We start from the raw sequence: 15,276 nt of genomic DNA, 5'->3' as shown, positions 1-15,276 counted from the left end.
TAAAGCAGAACGGTTTGGCAAGCAGACTTAAATTAGACGTTTACCAAGAAATTTCTTTCTCGCTATAATCACGGAGCGATTACGAGGCACGCCGTAATGGGGGAGTCAGTGTGCGTGTGTGCGTGTGTGTGTGCGTGTGTGCGTGTGAGTGTGCGTCTTCCATAAATGAGTCATTATGTAATCTCATTTCGAGAATGAGTGCTCATATCGATGTGTATTGTCCTTTGCACTCTCTCTCCTATTCCTCACACGCCCTCCTCCTCCCCCTCCACGACGCCCCCGCGCTCTCAACATGGATTGCAGAAATCGACATGTTTCCCAATATCATATACTACCACCTCTGTGTTGCTTTCGCCATTGCCATTTGTGCTACTTTATGAAACATCATTTTGCCCAGATAAGAGTACAGTTGTCGTGTGAATGTTTCAATTAAAAAAAAAAACGCTCGACTCACAAGAATTTACTTTCGTAAACGTTCTTTGGCAAACGGCCGTACGATTCCGCTAAATACGTGTTCGCCGCCGGGAGTGGTTGAAATTTTCTCTTACGAAGAATTCCTGCACAAAACGCCCGTAGATCTCAGCACCCCGCGCTCGCTAAAGCAAGTTTGCTTAATTGGTTAAAGGGAACGCACCGACAAGGAAATGCTCTGTCGTACGACTCGCGGCTATACTCCGCGCTTTTCACTACTCCCGACGAAGAACTCCGACAACAGCATGCATATATATATATATATATATATATATATATGCAGCAACACATACATTACGCAGGGCCTGCATAGGGCCTGTATAGCCTGCATAGAAATTAAGCATGTGACCTTCCCGCGCGCGCCGCCGTTCAATCACGGCCCAGCGCCGCCGGCTCTCGTTCCCAATGCGACGACCGCACATAACGACTTTATGTGGAGCGATGCCAGCAAGGCAGCTTACTTGAATCAATTGGCTGCATGCATCATCGAGGAATTTTAAAGGAAAACCTGGAGTGAGGCCAGAGAGAGAGAGTATCTCAAACGAAAGAAAGTGGGAGGGGTCAGCAAGAGTGACGTAACATAACAGCCGGCTACTTGCTTGTTCCTTGTATCTGGCTCACACCCAGAACGGGGGACTGGCTAAGAAAAGCCGGCGGTTAATGTAAATTTGAACATTAAGTAAAAGTCTGGGAAAGGGAAAAGTGGCTTTTTTTTGTTCAAATAGAATAAGGCGATTGTCGAGATTCGATAAAAGGAAATGAAAAATAAATAAGTTGTTTTTTTTTTGGGGGGGGGGAGGGGGTGATGAGAAACAATAAATTGAGAAACGATGAATTAGCAAGGCAATCTCTTTGTGCCACCCAGGAATTCGCATAGGGCTCCGCAGACGCTCCTCTCACTAAATTCCAATGAAGCAGCCCCAAAGGAGACGACATTTCGTGTACTTCGTGGTCTACTCAACGCTGAAAAGGGGGCTTGGGAGAGCGACATTCTTTTCTTCTCGTTGGTGTTTTACGTCCCGAAACCACGATATCATTACGAGAGACGGCGTAGTGAAGGGCTCCGGAAATTTCGACCACCTGGGGTTCCTTAACGTGCACCTAAATCTAACCACACGGGCCTCTAGCATATTGCCACCATCGAAATGGGGAATTTGATACCACGACCTTCGGGTCAGCGGTCAAGCACCATAGCCACCAGACAACTGCGGCTGGTGGAGAGCGACGTGGACACGGTATAGGAATGTGATATGACGAAGTGAACCTTAAGGCTGCGTCCGTTGGGCGGCAGAAAGCACATTTGATGAGTCGTTGTCGCGGTGCCTGCAAGATGCAGAACAGCTATTTTATGCGATATTACTTCGTTCCCCATATACCTTGTGACCAATCCTCAAGGAAAAAAAAATTGATCGCAGCCAGGGCACCGGCATCCAAATGAAAAACAAGCTATCGTGTTAGAGGATGCACAGGTGGTATGTTTTCACGCATGCGTTTTCCTACTGCTGTTGCGTTTTGTTGCACGATAAAGCCTGGCCACTTTGTGTAAATAAACTTTAGTTTGAAGTGAGCGCTCGTCTTGGTCTAGTTCTTCTTGTGTATTTTGTGTGTTTTGCGCTTCCAAGTACCTTCATGGTGGTATGTTGCTTCGGAGCATATATCTCTTACGGAACTTCAGTTGTTTACACGCGCCCGTAGGAATAGTAGGAAACAGTACATATTCACGAAGTAAACCGATCTTGAAAGCGCGCGTTTCATATTTCCTTCCTCAGTTTCTGTGACATCATAAGGTAAGCATTACCAGCCCTTTTTGCCCAGCTCTTTGTACGTTTCACTCGTCAACGCTGCATTGATAACGATCGTCTATAGGCTCTGCATGTATGTACACACACGCTGTTCATTAAAATAAACGGCACAGTTTATTAAATTTATCGCGTTTTGTTCGATCCACCCGGCATCGTTACTCACAAACACCCGGAACTTTTTTTTTTTTTAGCACGCGTCGGTATACAGTGACTACGGTACGAATATGCGCCGGTGGCTATTATTCATCGAACGCCTCGAATGCTCTGGAAGTATTGCTGCTATCGTTATCAGTGTTTGCGATACGGAATAAATATATTGGCTCTTCAAAGAAAAGTGTAAAGAAGAGAGCTTCGCTGCTACGCTTATCGCGCGTGTATAATAAGACTGCGAAAGTGGAATCGCTCTCCAGCTCCTTCCGAGAGACTCTTGTTTACACGTACAACAACGGGACACCGAAAAGAACGCCGTGGGGCAAGTCGCTGGAGATGCTTGCTTATCGAGAAATCGCATGTGCTCGCGCGTTCTATAGCGCTTATGTACGCAGCTCACTTGCGAGAAGAAAAGGAGAAAAGTTCCCGGAAAGAACTGCAATAGTAAACGAGTAAACAGATGACTCAGCTTCATATTCATTTCAAGCTGCAGCCAAACAGCCCCGAGAGGTGTGCAACCGGCGCGTGGACTCCTGTAAAAGGCGTAGAGTTGCTGATTTCATTACACTACGGCTCGCTATGCCAAATCATCTATACACGCGCTTTGCACGGTCTTATTTATTTATTTATTTATTTATTTATTTATTTATTTATTTATTTATTTATTTATTTATTTATTTATTTATTTATTTATTTATTTATTTATTTATTAAGAACACGAAGAAGCAACAACTAACTTTTATTTCGAACGCTATATCTGAAGTGTACCGACAGGTTCTAGCTATGCAAACTTGATCGCACATAAGCTTGTCTGAACGTATTTTTGATGTTAAACGTGAGTTAAAAGGTGATGAAAGCACCGACCTCTTCTTTCGTTTTGCGTTTGAGATATGCTAAGGAAAGGGCAAAAAAGATGAGGAGAATAGAAGAGAATGAAAAGTCTGTCATGAGCGTAGGAGCCACTCATGTGGCCCGAGCCGATAATTATGGGCTGCTCTTTAGGCCTGATCTGTACACCCAACACTACAAGCCTGCTACAAAACTTCTTACTTAACTCACAGAATATGTACGCGCTGAAAACAAGGGCCCGTAATTATTAGCAAAACTCATAATTCACTTTCAGGAGTTCCAAAAGTTTCGCCGCATATAACAAATCTCGTGCCCCGTCTTTTCAATAATTGAGTACTCTATCCGACGTAACATTCTGTCGGTACATTTGGAAGGGTACAGTGGCGTAACACTTGTTGAATATTCTTGTTGACAAAGGCTCAATATTTACATACACATTTCACTACACGTCCACAGCTGTCATTTTTTTTCCCTCGCCTTCGTTAAACTTGGTTTCAGTGGCCTTTCAATTTATCCCAGAATGCCATACGAGCCCTTCTGCAATGTTTAAATATGGCTGACTCAAGTGCCCAACTGTAGCTACGCTGCATAACGCTAATGAATAATCTAAACACATTCCTTCTCTGTCTCGCAACCTGCAATTCCCACACTCCCCTACTAACGCGTGGGTAGCACACTAGGCGACGCCTCTTTTTAATATCGCGATTCAGACTTTCCATAAAAACGCAATGCTTGGTTAGTGTGTGTATTGTACGTGTGCTGCAAGGCCTGTGTCGTGTATGAATTCTCTAATTAACGTCCTGCCCTTCCTTTGTTTCTTTATCTCTCTCTCAGTGGAACAATTACAATTACCCCCGAGTACATGAGACGCCTACAAGCAGCTTTTCATGCCTACAAGCAGCTACAAGCAGCGTACGAAAGCATGCGTGCAGTTTAACAACAAATGGAACGCGTTAAAATATCTTTTTTTTTTAAATCCTCGCTGCAAAGTTTTAAATGCGGAATGCTACACGCATACCGCGTAGAAAATGCGTGCTGGCGTTTCAGGAACAATGTGCTGGCTGTCTACGAGGAAATTTCGTTTCTTTCAAACAACCGCGTGCTTCGACTGCACTGGCGTCGAGGTGGCTCCTTGTGTGCGCGGATTTTTTTGTCGCCGAGCACAGCAAGGTCTCGAGTGCGCCTCCAGGTTCCCGCATTTCGATGAAGGCGGGTTACAAATTTTCTCGTGTACTGTATTTATGGCAAGAAACTCGGGCAGAAAGAAACTTATTCTAGGTTTCATCCGCGGCGGTATCTGTTGTCAGACATATTATCTACACCACGTAAGGGCACGTCTCATCAACTGGTGCTTTAGAGCCTTCCGCTGGTCAGGCGTGCGTTAAAGAGACTGAAAGAGAGAGCGAAAGAGAAGACCACACGTGAAAGACAGGAGAGCTAATCTGGACTGTACTCGGTGGGCTGCCTTGCAATGACGTACATGAAAAGTCGAGAAAAGTTTAATCGAATGAGATACGATCAACGGTTTATGTGGGCTAGCGTTGCCGACGTAATAGAAGTGGTTGTGTCACACATGGTAGCTCAATCAAGCTACTTTCAAAAAGCAGAACAGCTATGCTTTTGCCTTTAACAGCTGTGCCATACGATGGTTCTTATTATGTTACTCAGCCATTTAAACGGTGCGGAGGGCAAGCTTCATCTCCGAAGAACGAGCTGTAGAAAATGTAGAAGATGTTCAAGAAATTCTTCGCAACCACAGTCACTGTGTCAATGTCGTTTATTTTTACCAAGAATGAGTATCTGCGTTGGTGAATGCGAAGCGCATAACAAGTATTGTTTTGTTCACTTTGGGAAGAACGCGTAATGAGTGCAATTGCATAGAGTGATCGAGTGGATACAAACTACGGAGGGTACATGAGGTAGCATACGACTTCAGGTATAGCATACGAGTGTTTATTGGCCGCTTAGCCTTGTTCAAAATTCACGTAGATGTGATACCAGCGGAATCGACACCGCCGCAGTACTGTAGGATGACCAACATTCCTCCAAGGCGAGATATATGGTAAGTAACACCCAGTAAATTTGAGGGGAAAGTGTAGGATCGCGGTAGCTCAGTTGGTAAAAGCACTACACACGTAACGCCAAGGACGTGGGTTCGCATCCCACCTGCGGCAAGTTGTTTTTTTTTTCGTCGACATTCAATTCCTTGCAATTCCAGATTACAATTTAAACAGTAAATAACTGCTCTTATGGATTCATTTGTTTGATTCTATCGACTTCATATGAGTATAATGCTATTATATACAGTGAATGGGATGATGTGATGCAAAACTTAAGTTCATTCTATGCACTCAATTACTGCATACCGAGGCATAGAAATGACCTTACTTTAGTGTGCACCTGGCGGAAAACGGCAAGTGCACGTGTGTTTATACAGCTTCGCACTGATCCTTGGCTCAGCTATGCCCTGGCGTAGTATCGCCCATAGTTGTAATTACTGACACTGAAAACACAACCATTAGGAGGGTAGAAGCGTCAGCCTAGGAGTGTGTCGTCGTTCATAAACGTGCACCCCCGCAATACTTGACTGCATACAAATATGTTGCTTAATCAATCAACATGATTAGGCACACAGTGCCTACTTGTAAAAGTTGCCAGCTTATCACGACTGCCAACTCTTTCATATCGCGATAATCTATCACGTCATACATCAATCTACTGTATGTTTAATAAGTTCAGCAGCGAATCATTTGATATCGCGCCTGAAATGAAAGATGGTAGCAATGAAAGGTGTTGGGCGATGTCATTTTACCTGTGATGGGAAAAAATGAAAGCGAGAGATGTGCGTCCGGTTGACGTGAACGACCATTAACACGTGAATCGCTCTTACAGAGTTCTTGACAAGCTTCACCGAAAGGCGCTGTCCATACGTAAAGCATAAACAGAAGGACACGGGAACGGAGTCATAGTTCACGGTCTCCGAACAAATTGAATGATGTTCGTCTGTTGACATCACTTGTCATTCGCCACAGAACAATAAATAACACAGAATACACGCGCACAGACATTCACGTCTCAAGTATGTGAAATTAGAAAAGAAGCACGCTTGAAGTTAAAAAAAAAATGTGGTCACTTCGGCCTCTCGATGATGTCAAAACTGCGCTTCCGGTGAAGTTGATGAATACTTCCGTTAGGGTCTCTCGTGACGCTGGCCGCCAGCACCGTGTTTCCGCTGGAACCGCTGGTGGTCCGTTCCAGATCCTTCCGGAAAAAGCGCTTAGGCAGGAAGTGGCGGTAATCCCTGAATCCGAAGAACAAGTACACGCCTTGTAGTCCTACCAGAACGATCACAATGATGTCCACGGCCACGACATCCACGAAAGCTCCGACGAATCCTAGAACCCACGTGGTGCCCATGATCAACGCTAGCTTGACGAAGAGAGCCATGTGAGATCTCTGTCCACCGCCCTTGAAGTCGAAGCCCGCGGTCTGGCTCGACGTGTTGTGTATATGAATCACGATGTGCGCGTAAAGACACAAGTCCAGGAGGAGCAGAAGCATCATGGGAAGCAGGAAGAACACTGCCTGCCCGCCTACGGTGCCGATCCAGCAGCCGAAACGGCCGTAGCGTGGAGACAGCGGGAAAGTGGGTGGCACCGTCCAGTTGAGAACTGCACAGAGGCCGGCGATGACCAACGGTGCACCCCAAGCTATGAGACAGTAAGCATGGAAACCGCATCCGTGGCGTCCTGACGGTAGGTGTACCACAGCAGCGACGTTTTTCCATATGTCGAACGACAGCACGCTCGTCCAGAAGAACGTGGAAAGAAAACCGTAGTGCAGGATAAGAGCCAGCACTGCGCAGAAGGGAGCGGGGACCTTGAAGCTGTTCGCCAGAAGGAAAATCAACTGGCTCCAGAACAAAGTTACCGAGAGACAAAGGGTGCACTTGGACGAGAAAGTCCTAGAGTGCCTGTAGAACACGTACACGACACTCTTCAGGAAGAGGCAGGTGAGGGAGAGGCTTAGGCAGATGATGGTAAGATAGTTACGCACGCCGTACTGCTGCCAGTGCGTCGCCGTCGTCGCGTTGGTCTTCAAGCGACCCATTGTCTCGTCCTCGGTAGTTACGTTGGCGTAGCGGTAGTCGGGAGCTCTGATGTAACACTTGTCACCATGCCAGGAGAAACAAGAATCACTGCTGACCACCGGTTTGAAGAGGGACACCAGGTTTGGACCTAGGAAAGACCTCAGCCGAGGCCTGTCTCGTAGATCCGGCACCACCTCTAACGGTGCGCACTCCAGCTGCGACGCTTCGACACCGTGACAGAGCGCGCAGTAGATATTCTTGTACACCACGTCGGACTCATTGCCTTTGCGCTTCACCGGCGCGAAGTAAGTCGCGCACCTACGCTTGTATTCTAAATAGGAAGCTTCGGGACACGACTCGGTGATCTCTACACCGCGCGCGCATGGCCTAAGCAAATTCTCGCCGTTTCTCTCGACCGAACTCGGTATGGCGTGCGTCACCGACCTGTGGCTCGCTCCGGTCGAGTTCCAAAACGTGGTCGTCTCGTCCAAATCGTAATTGCAGAGCGCGCAGAAGGCGTTCATGTAAGTCACGTTTCGCGCACTTGTCACGGGAATGCCGTAGTACGTGTCGTTGTACGCGTCCACGTTCTCACACGCGTCTCGCACCTGGTCCCGAGGCCACTCGCGATTGCATCCCTTCACCACGTAGATGTCCTTGTCGTACAGACCCTTGATGTTTAGCGTCACGCACTCCGCCGCGCTGGGTCGAGCGAGAGCCGAACCCGCCTCCCAACAGCAGTCGCCGTAAGCCTCGCAGTTGGACGCGCACGAGCACGTCACGGCGAAAAGGTTCAACGCGCACTCGACGGGCGACGAAGCGCAGCCGTTGAGTCCAGCGGGGCAGCGGAGGAGCTCCTCGAATAGATCTTCGGGGACGTCATCGTGATCACCGGCCTGCGCAGGACGACCACGGAAGCGTGACGTTACAGTCTACGTGAAAGGCAAACGTGCCGCCGCCGCTCAGCACGGATGTCCACAAGAGAAGCAGAAGAGTAAGCAGCGTCTTCATTGCTCGTGACACGATCCCAGAGAGAGAATGATTTCGTCAGGTGACGCTTCGCAGTTCCATTCTCAGGCCTTCACCTGCATAAACGTGGGAAAAGGGAACGAGGCATTTAGCAGTGACCAGCAGTCGTTAGCCTGGCAGCAGACGCGCGCGCACGCATGCAGTCGTAATACGTCTCGCATACAATACGTCGGCAACACTCCACGCCCGGTTCCGAGTAAAGCGACGGACTTTCCTCCGCGTAATCATTCGCAGTAGGGAAAAGTTGGCGGTTGTGCGACCAGGGTTTCTTCCATGGTGGGAACTTCGCGAGTGTGTCGCCACCAGTATATATAAAAAGTCAGTAATAGTAAACGAGTAGAAGCAATCGGGCGAGGGCCATGGCACTGCCGTACTGGATATTAATCTGGCTTTGACACAGAGCCAGATAAACTTGGTCTAGGTGGTACATGCTTACTGAAATACAAAAAAAGACGCCTACCATCAGGGAAGGATTGAAGACATGATAAGTATTGAGTACTTAATTATAGTGGGCATGGTTTCGCCATGAACGCGATGACAACACTTTACCCTTTTGCTAAAGTCTCCACACTCCTTCTTTCTGTTCCAAAAAGCAAGAAAAAAATTGAATAACGCATTCTTATTTTGCCCAGATTTCCGCTTCTGGGCAACCAGCAACAAGGATGCTCCCTCGTGCGCGCAATCAACTTACCATTGCTTTACGCTATTTCCGTGCCAGCAGTTTGTGCCTCACCCCCCCCCCCCCTTTATGGTGTTGGCAAGAATGATGATCAAAGTCTTACGCCCTTCGAGACGAGAAAACAACACTCCGGCAGCGTAAACTCAGAATGCCCTAAAGTATCGTTATCGTCCGCTTCTCTTAGGCAAAGAAACATGAATTCACTTCTTCGTTCGCTCCTTACAATTGGCAGGAAGATTGGCAGTCTCGTGGCACGCACATGATACAGAATTACGAAGTTTCGTTTGCGACATTTTGTTTATAGTCCTATTACTTCGAGTGATTAGTAAACCAGTCTGCACCCTCTCTCTCTCTCTCTTTCTCGCTGTCTCTCTTTCTCCTGCGCATTTGCACTGTAGCTTTACGAACAGTCGTGCAGGCGTTTTTGTAACATTAAACGTAGGTCATACAATGCACTGTATGTTTCAAACATGATAGCAGTTAAATAAGCCGAATGTCTTGCAAGTTCAATTTCTAAAAATTTGACAGCTGCGGCGTTTCGTCGATACAAACTTTAAACGAGACTAGCTCAGCGCTTGTTTGAATGTCAACTCGTGTGGATGTCAAAAGCACAAATAGCTCTACTGAGACAAAATGGCGCACATCGAGGCAGTCTCTCGCAGAGCGCTTTCTATTACAGTCTAACTTTTCCTGTCCGCGCCTCTTCTTATTTTGATGACAAAGCGTGAACACAGCACCGCGGCAGTGTGACATTAAAGCACTGCAGAGATTCTATATTAGGCTCTCCGTTAACGCATTACCGACTTCACTTTTTTTTTGTTTCGCCACTTATCGTTAAACGTCATGGAATAAACCTCCCCGTTTCTTTCCAGCCTACGTGCGTCCTTTCACGTTGCTTACTGTTTGCTGTTTGCTGGGATGCGAGTTCAAAGAATGCTAGATAAGGAAGACGGAAGGTAAGCTTACGTATAGCAGCGCCAATGTCAAGAAGCGTTCGAGGTTATCAAAGACAAGACGCGTAGGAGCCGTCGACTGAACGCGCTCGCTCTTTTGGCTAATTTCGAATTCCGGAGAGAGTGAGCCCCTGCGTCAATGCGTGCCTTTGCCTGTCTCCCATTTAATTTCTCGCGACTGGATTTCTGATCGCCTGCGTCCACGTTGCTAACGCTTGCGGTCAACAGACTTAATCTCGCAAGCGATCGCCCAGAAGCAAAACGGAATACGACTCTCAAACGTTCACGTGACCTTCCGCTATTCTTCCGCAAGCACGAACCTTGCGTATGTACACAGAAGGACGATGTATTATCCCTACGTAATACGTAACGACATAAGTAATTACTCTCCTTGCGTGCGCAGTTCATACACCATGCGAATGCCGCTCGAGAAGCCACATGGGGCTTTATAATTGCACAGCGTCCAGTACGGGCCGTTTTGCAATGGCTTATACTGATAGAGGCGAACGCAATAGGGTTATTGAAAGTCCCAGAAAAATGCCGCCGTGGTGGTACAGCGGTTACGGTGGGCTGCTGACCCGAGAGCCGCGGGTTCGAACCCGGCCAGGGCGCTCGCATATCGATGAAGGCGAAATGGTAGACGTCCGTGTACCTGGATTTAGGTGCACGTTGAAGAACCCAGGGTGGACGAAATTTCCGGCGCCCTCCACTACGGCGTGCTTCATAATCATATCGTGGTTTTAGCATGTAATACCCCTTACATTTTTATTAGGCACCAGAACAAAACGGTTTTACATAACAACAGGTGAATAATAGAAGCTGATACGTTTCAGTGCAATGGTTGCTTGTAAAGATAGAGTTGACGGAGAATTCGTAAAGACCCCCGGACCAAACCCGCGACCGCCGGCCTTACATGACAACTGTTTTTCTTTTTTTTTTGTCAGCTAAACAGCATGCTTGCATACGACTATCAGTGTTTAATTGACAACTCAAACCCTGGAACGCTTGAAACAAAGAATTAGCCATGCAAATACTGCGCAAGAGCCTGGTGGAGGCAGCAGTTATCTAAATTTTGCTCTTATTTTGAAGGGTCCCTCGCAAGCGTTTCAACTCAAAGGCAAGAGATACGCGCACAAAAAACTGCAGCGCAGTACTATATAAAAAAAAAACTCCTCCATTTACAAACCTCACCCTGTCATCGAAAGAAAAACCTGAGAGAGAATCACAAGGACTAATTTTTCGTCAACAAGCAAGTTCGTTCACTGAGTTGGCATGACCTGTCCTTTGTTTTTTTTTTGTTTGTTTGTTTTGTCTTGTATGTTCCCGCTGGTGTTAAACCGAATGGAAACTTTCCTTGCGTGGAAAACTTTCATCACTTTGCGGGTTTCCACGATACTTGCTTGGTTAAGCAGCGGAGGCGCAACTTTGTGTCGAGTGTCGTTAGCTTTATGCCCGCGGGCTGTGTTACTACGATAAACTATTGCACCACTCTCGCTTTTTCTTTTTTTTTTCAATGCGCAATACAGCTTATAACTGATTTTCGGGGTTTTCTATTATGTGCCGCACCCGCCAGACGCCGTCGTTAGTGGAACTTATACCAGCCTAACTGAAAACAGAAGAAAACATAAAGGTATCTTCATTAAAAACACTTCTTTCGCGGCGTTACATGAAAGCGCGGTAAGCCATCGATGATTAGATAGACACTTAGTCAAACAAGCTGTGGCCCGAAAGAAGCTCTGCGCTCTAACCTGAACCTAATCAAACAGCCACTTACCGGCCAGTGGAGCGCAAAAATATGTTAACTGTGTCTCGCCATGGCTTCAACTGAAGCAAATATGTCATGCTTATTTTTGTTCCTTTTAGAGCACTGTCAACTTTAATGGAACTTTCTGGTCGACTAGGCTGTTGTCATGGCAACGGTTTACCTTGAACTAAATTAGAGACAACTTGAAATATGCGGAACACACGTGTGTGTCGGTTGATGTTAGGGAGTGGTACGTACGAGCTGAAAGATATTTATTGTTGGTAGTTTGGCAACAAACGATTATTAAAGGAATGTGCACTCTAAGCAAGCTCGATGAAGGTCTCCCCCTCGCACTTCTATATCGGTGGCATCTTAACGCCGTTGTAACCGTCACAACTTCTACAGCGCATCTGCGTGTTGCGTAATGTCTTCGTGACCATTCGAGTTGTAATCTATTACGAAGAGGCTCCCATTTAGCCTCTAAATGTCTGTCTGGGCTTTCGAACATGGCTGAAGAAACGTTAAAGCATCGCATCCCCATTCCCCACCTTTCTCCACGTGCTCCGCAATAGATGCACAAGTACTGAGCATAACGCCGGGCCACTCTCTCCACGAGAAGACTGTCAGTTTAATGAGTACTCAAATAGGTAAGCTCACAACATGAATGTTTCATAAGTGCGCCTATTACGATCACCACTAACGGTCGCTCGCGGGTGTCGCGCTCTCAACCCCGTACGCATCGATCATGGACGATGCTCAATCTCATCTCACAAAAGACGAAATACACCCGATGACCACTCAAAAATTAGGTACACCTTAACAGAGAAACGAAAGGTTAAAGGCACGAAGGTTAACCGTCACGGAAAAGCCAGTCTGCAACCCTACACTGGGAAAGGGAAAAGTAGACGAGACGCATAGAGCACACACGATCGGAGTCCGTCACGATCGCCACCCACTATCGCAGCACAAGATCACACGCACCACAATCGACGCCACATCAGGCTAATTATGGCTCATAGAGCAGTAGTTAAAGAAATCACTCGGTACTACGAGGTCAAGTGCACAGCAGAGCTTCTCACCTCGCGCTTGAGAGCGATGTCTCCTCGCGTGACGAATGGTTCGACGCCGCAGAGTCGCACCAGAGTTGATGACGGGGCTTCTAGATGAGCGATCCAGTGAAAACAAGCGTGGACATGCGATCACCTGTGATGCCTTCGCGGCAGCTCTTTCTTTCCTTTCCTCAACCGACGCGCACGCATTCGAAAAGAGAGGAGACGTGTGGTCACCGAACGCGAGGTACGTTCTTTTCTGCGGGCAGTCCTTCTTCTTCCACTGGCACTCGAGCCAAATATACGAAAAGCGAGATTTGCCGGCTGATGTGACGCGAATGACACCCCCTCGCAACACCCTCTCCTTCCAAGGCGCCGTCGGTAAAAGGGAAAGCACCAGGAGAGCGTCTCGGAGGAGCCGCCACAATCTTTGGAGCGAGTGTAGCCAGCCCTCGGAGAGACCGGTTTTTCAACCGTTCGCGTGCTGCCCGCCTCTCGACTCGCATACGCAGTCGAAATATTTGTCTCTCCTCCACTTCCCCCACTCTCGCTTTCTTTGTTTCGGCTTGTTTTGAGCTCGCCGAGGGCCAGGAGTGACCCTGGATAACAGCAGAAGGGAATGGTCACTCGCGACGCATACTTACCTGATGCCTTTATCTCTCCCTCCTCCTCCTCCTCCCAATCGCGCTTTTTATGCTCCTCTGTCACATGTTACACAGGCTTTGTCAGGCAAACCCCCTATCCAGTTTCCATTAAAGTATATTTCTCCCTCCCCCCCGCGTGACGCTCGTTCTGGCGTAATTTCCTGCGCGCGTTATTATAAGTTCGCGCATAACGCGGCGACGTAAGAATGGCGCGTAAGAAGAAAAGGCGCGCGCGCACTTTTTCTGGCGCGCCGCGTATGAGGCAGTGAAGGCCGATCGCGCGTCCTATGCCGAACGGATGTCACAGTATGCCCTCCCTGTTTTGTCAGCGGTGTTCCGCGCGAGCGCTCTCGGGACGAGACCGGCGGTGTCACGCGAACTAACCATCGGCACAGGTTTCGCCCCGGTGTCCGCAGCCACACCTCGAGGAACGTGCGTCCTTTTATTGTCGCACTCGCTGCCTGGACATGCGCTGTCAATACCGGATGCCCGGCCTTTTGTGCCTGCGTTTTTTACAGAAGTACGCTCTGCCTCTTCTGAACGCCGAAGAAAAAAAAAAAAACGTCAAGCCACGCTAAGTCGTGTCGCAACGAGGATATACATATATGCAAGTACCATTGAATTCCGATACTGATCGTGCATATGCGAAGGTTGCGCGCAGCGGTGTGATTCTGTGACACGTGCACAGCCAAGAAGGGTCTCGTGGTTTAACACTCTTGAACGGGCTGTCATCCAATACGAATATGTCGTGACTCCGAAATATTAAACAGTGCTTCCAATTCTAGTGGCCACCCTAGATTTGCGTGCTAGTGACCTGTTTTAGTTTTGTTGCGTTCGTCTCCATACACCCACCCCCACCCCCCAAAACACATACATTATAATGATAATAATTACTGGGGTTTCACCTTACTAAACAACGATATGATTATGAGGCACGCCGTAGTGGGGGACTTCGGATTAATTTCGATCATATGAGGTTCTTTAAACTGCAACTAAAGCTAAGCCCACGGGTGTTCTTTGCATTTAGCCCCCATAGAAATGCATCCGTCGTGGCCGGGAATCCAACCCGCGCCCTCGAGCTTAGCAGCGCGACAATTACCTCCTCCCCCCCACCTCCTTCCTCCAAGACACAAACAGTTTCCTTTGTTTATGGAAAACTTGAGGCTTCAAGGTATCAGGATATGAAGTGGCATGCATTTCCTTTTCATATTAAGTTATTGAACACAATAGTCAACAAGACTCGCTGCAGCATACAAAAGAGCGTTTCTGGCTTCGCAAAGACGTTTGTTACATTCGCAGCCGGTGTACTTAATGTACGGACATCGCAGTCGTTTATGGAGGCCAGTTGCTGCCTACGAATCGGTCTCTTTACGATCGCGGTGACCCTTAACGCAGCCAGAGCGCCGTGTTGATGTTCTCTGATGTGTTTCGGATGGACTGGTGATTGCGCGCGCGGGAAAAACCTTCGCTTAAAGTGGCAATATCTACAGTTTAATGCCTGACGCATAGGCTCGACCGCGAGGTGTTAGTGGAGCGGCATCCTGCCGCATAGGCGTGTGCAGGGTTCCCTATTCAGGAGGGCAAAGTTTCATTCCAGCCGCCCCCCCCCCCCCCGATAGTGTCCAGAAGACGAAATGCTCCACAATGAATGAAAAGCTGAAAATTAAGTGATGACACACTTCTCACAATGGCTTGGCTTTGGGTGCCTGGCTACACGGGAGTAAAGATGGCAGACAAACATATCTTGGGAGGCAATTTTATAGGGTCCTTCGGCCGCCATTATGGTCAAAACCTGCGGGGCCATAACTCTGCTCTT

At 47.8% G+C, this 15,276-nt stretch overlaps 1 protein-coding gene across 1 annotated transcript; it reads right to left on the bottom strand.

Moving 5' to 3' along the window:
* Positions 1-6,391: 6,391 nt before the first annotated feature.
* LOC125757664 (latrophilin receptor-like protein A) lies at positions 6,392-13,108 on the bottom strand. Its single transcript, XM_049413486.1, has 2 exons — positions 12,847-13,108; positions 6,392-8,447 (listed from the first exon to the last, which is right to left on the bottom strand). Exon 2 carries the CDS (start codon positions 7,884-7,886, stop codon positions 6,402-6,404), a length of 1,485 nt encoding a protein of 494 aa, XP_049269443.1. The 5' UTR covers positions 7,887-8,447; positions 12,847-13,108; the 3' UTR covers positions 6,392-6,401.
* Between the last annotated feature and the right edge of the window lie 2,168 nt (positions 13,109-15,276).

The sequence above is a fragment of the Rhipicephalus sanguineus genome, chromosome 3 (genome assembly GCF_013339695.2).
Source record: "Rhipicephalus sanguineus isolate Rsan-2018 chromosome 3, BIME_Rsan_1.4, whole genome shotgun sequence".
NCBI lineage: Eukaryota > Metazoa > Arthropoda > Arachnida > Ixodida > Ixodidae > Rhipicephalus > Rhipicephalus sanguineus.
Note: the sequence above shows the minus strand (reverse complement) of the source record. Positions and strands in the feature narration are given on the sequence as shown.